The sequence below is a fragment of the Pundamilia nyererei genome, unplaced genomic scaffold, assembly GCF_000239375.1.
Source record: "Pundamilia nyererei isolate P.nyererei 1_Seehausen unplaced genomic scaffold, PunNye1.0 scaffold00059, whole genome shotgun sequence".
Taxonomy (NCBI): domain Eukaryota; kingdom Metazoa; phylum Chordata; class Actinopteri; order Cichliformes; family Cichlidae; genus Pundamilia; species Pundamilia nyererei.
In genome coordinates this window covers 3,371,530-3,373,751 of record NW_005187460.1, presented here as the reverse complement: position 1 = coordinate 3,373,751, position 2,222 = coordinate 3,371,530, and the positions used below count along the sequence as shown (strand labels likewise).

The 2,222-nt window shown below is 37.1% G+C and overlaps 1 protein-coding gene and 1 long non-coding RNA gene across 2 annotated transcripts in view; both read left to right on the top strand.

Moving 5' to 3' along the window:
• The window catches only part of LOC102201611 (nuclear GTPase SLIP-GC-like), a 6,828-nt gene extending 5,698 nt beyond the window's left edge, over positions 1-1,130 (top strand). The window contains exon 7 of the mRNA XM_013911236.1: positions 1,113-1,130. Coding sequence (XP_013766690.1) covers positions 1,113-1,130 — 18 coding nt within the window. The remainder of the gene's footprint in view (positions 1-1,112) is intronic.
• A 315-nt stretch (positions 1,131-1,445) lies between these two features.
• LOC106456233 (uncharacterized) lies at positions 1,446-1,748 on the top strand. The gene is made up of 2 exons (XR_001290390.1): positions 1,446-1,511; positions 1,630-1,748. It is a non-coding gene; the product is annotated as an uncharacterized LOC106456233 (long non-coding RNA).
• The last annotated feature ends 474 nt before the right edge of the window (positions 1,749-2,222 follow it).

Genomic DNA, 2,222 nt, shown 5'->3' with positions numbered 1-2,222 from the left:
TTTTATCTCTCTCCAAACAATATTGACCGAACCAGCAGCAAAAGAAGCAGCAAACTACGCTTCATATAAACATCGTCATGAATTCCCTCTTATTGTTTTGCTGCCACCTCGATAAAATCACACTACATGCACAGCTCTCTCTCTCTCTCTCTCTGTCTGTACTTCAAGATCAGTTTCCCATCTAAAAATCTTTTTTCTGCATTATTCGCTTGCTTGTTACACACAAATCTACCGTTGTTTACAGCGCTGTCGGCCGCTGTTTTTTCCTTTTACTAACTTCTGAAAAGAAAGCCTCATTTATACAATACTGAACAAATTTAAACTTTTTAAAATTATGCAAAATTGCAAAATGCTCAGCTGTGTCTCTAATAAATCTCTGCTTTATGTCAGCAGCATCACGTAATGTTCATATGGTTATTAATGGTTTTGTTTCGTTTTTGATCTACTGCAGAATATTTTTATAAGATCCAGGGCCAGGAAAATCACCTTCATGTTTTTCTGTGTTTTATCCTCAACTACTTTGACACAAAGGCATCTGCTGTGACGCTCACACCTTTGATTATGTCTCACAAGTGTCAGATTTCTTTTTATAGATATAAAAATATAGAAATGTACTGATGCATGATCTGAATTATGTCTGAGGCAAAATTTCCCGATTCAAATTGAATCAAATCGAATTGAATCGAATTGTGGATCGAATCGATTCTAGAAATGAGTGACGATACCCAGCCCTAGCTCTGAGTGAAGAGTGAGGTGAAGATGGGGAGGAGGCGAGTTGCATGGATAAGTCTGTAAGGCAGAATGACAGAGAGCATATAAAAGCACAGAGAATAGAGACTGATTGGCCTGCAGAAGGCAAAAAAAAAAAATCATTGGACTAGAGTAATGAGTTCAATAGTGTGGGAAAATGGAAGTGACATAACGAATAGACAGAGGCAGACAAATGATGACAGACCTATTTGACTGAACTTATGCATGAGATTCATGTTAAAAACTTGGGTTTGTCAAGACCGCCTCAAAAGCGAGTCGAGAGCCATTATGTGAGGTTTTACTGCTTTAAATAATGATCTTTCTTGTATTTCAGGTTGAACAAAAAAACGATGTGTGTGCAGTCCTTGAGGGAAACTTGAGCATCCAACTTAATCGAGTCAAAAAAGCAATTGAAGACATTACAAAAGCTTTTGAACAACACCTACGGGACGGAGTTGAAAAATCCCAAAATTTGTGTGAAAGAAAACTGAAGTCCTTCTTATACCCCAGTGTACCGGTATGTGTTTTAATTACAACTGGAACAAAACCTAAGGATACTTTGTGACCCTGTGTTTAAAAAAAATAATTTAAAATTCTGTTTTGTTTCAGAAAAAAAACAACGGTTTTCACGGGACACTAAAGTATGCAGTTAAGAATGTTGGCATCCAGAAACCAAAAAAAGGGAAGCGAAAAGACCTCAACATGATATTAGCATCTTGTTTGACTGAAAGCATTGATAAAAAATTCAGAAAGACCTTCCCGTGAGAATAATCTAATTCTGAACAGCATCAATATGTACAACAATACATGTGTCCAAATTGCAATATATCATAAACTTGCTAATACTGCTATTATAAACCACATCTTTGCCCCATTCAGAAACGACCTAAAATGTGGAAATTTCAATGGGGCCATTGATGCGTTTTCACTCAGCACTGATTCATTGATTGAAAAGTACAAAAATGTCGAACTGCAACTGACATTTCTGCAGACCGAGGTAAAAGAGCTTCCCTATCCATGAACCTGTTAGCTTAGCTATTATTAGAAAGTCATTCAAACACTGAACTTGTGTTATTTTACCTTGATGTTGTCTTAAATAATGTTAATCTGTATTTCATGTTTCTAAGGAAAACAAAATGAAGACAAAGCTCAATAAAACCATCCTCACACAAAAGAAATTGATCTACAACAGTCTGACAGAGACAATCAGGAGTAACATGAAAGGATGCTACAAAGGTAAGAAAGAATTGTTTTGCTTAATGCGCCTTATAAAAAAAAATGGTAAATGGCCTGTATTTATATAGCGCCTTTACTAGTCCCTTAGGACCCCAAAGCACTTTACATATCCAGTCATCCACCCATTCACGCACACATTCACACACTGGTGATGGCAAGCTACATTGTAGCCACAGCAGCCCTGGGGCGCACTGACAGAGGCTTATGATCCGATGCGCCTTATGGTTAGAGAAATT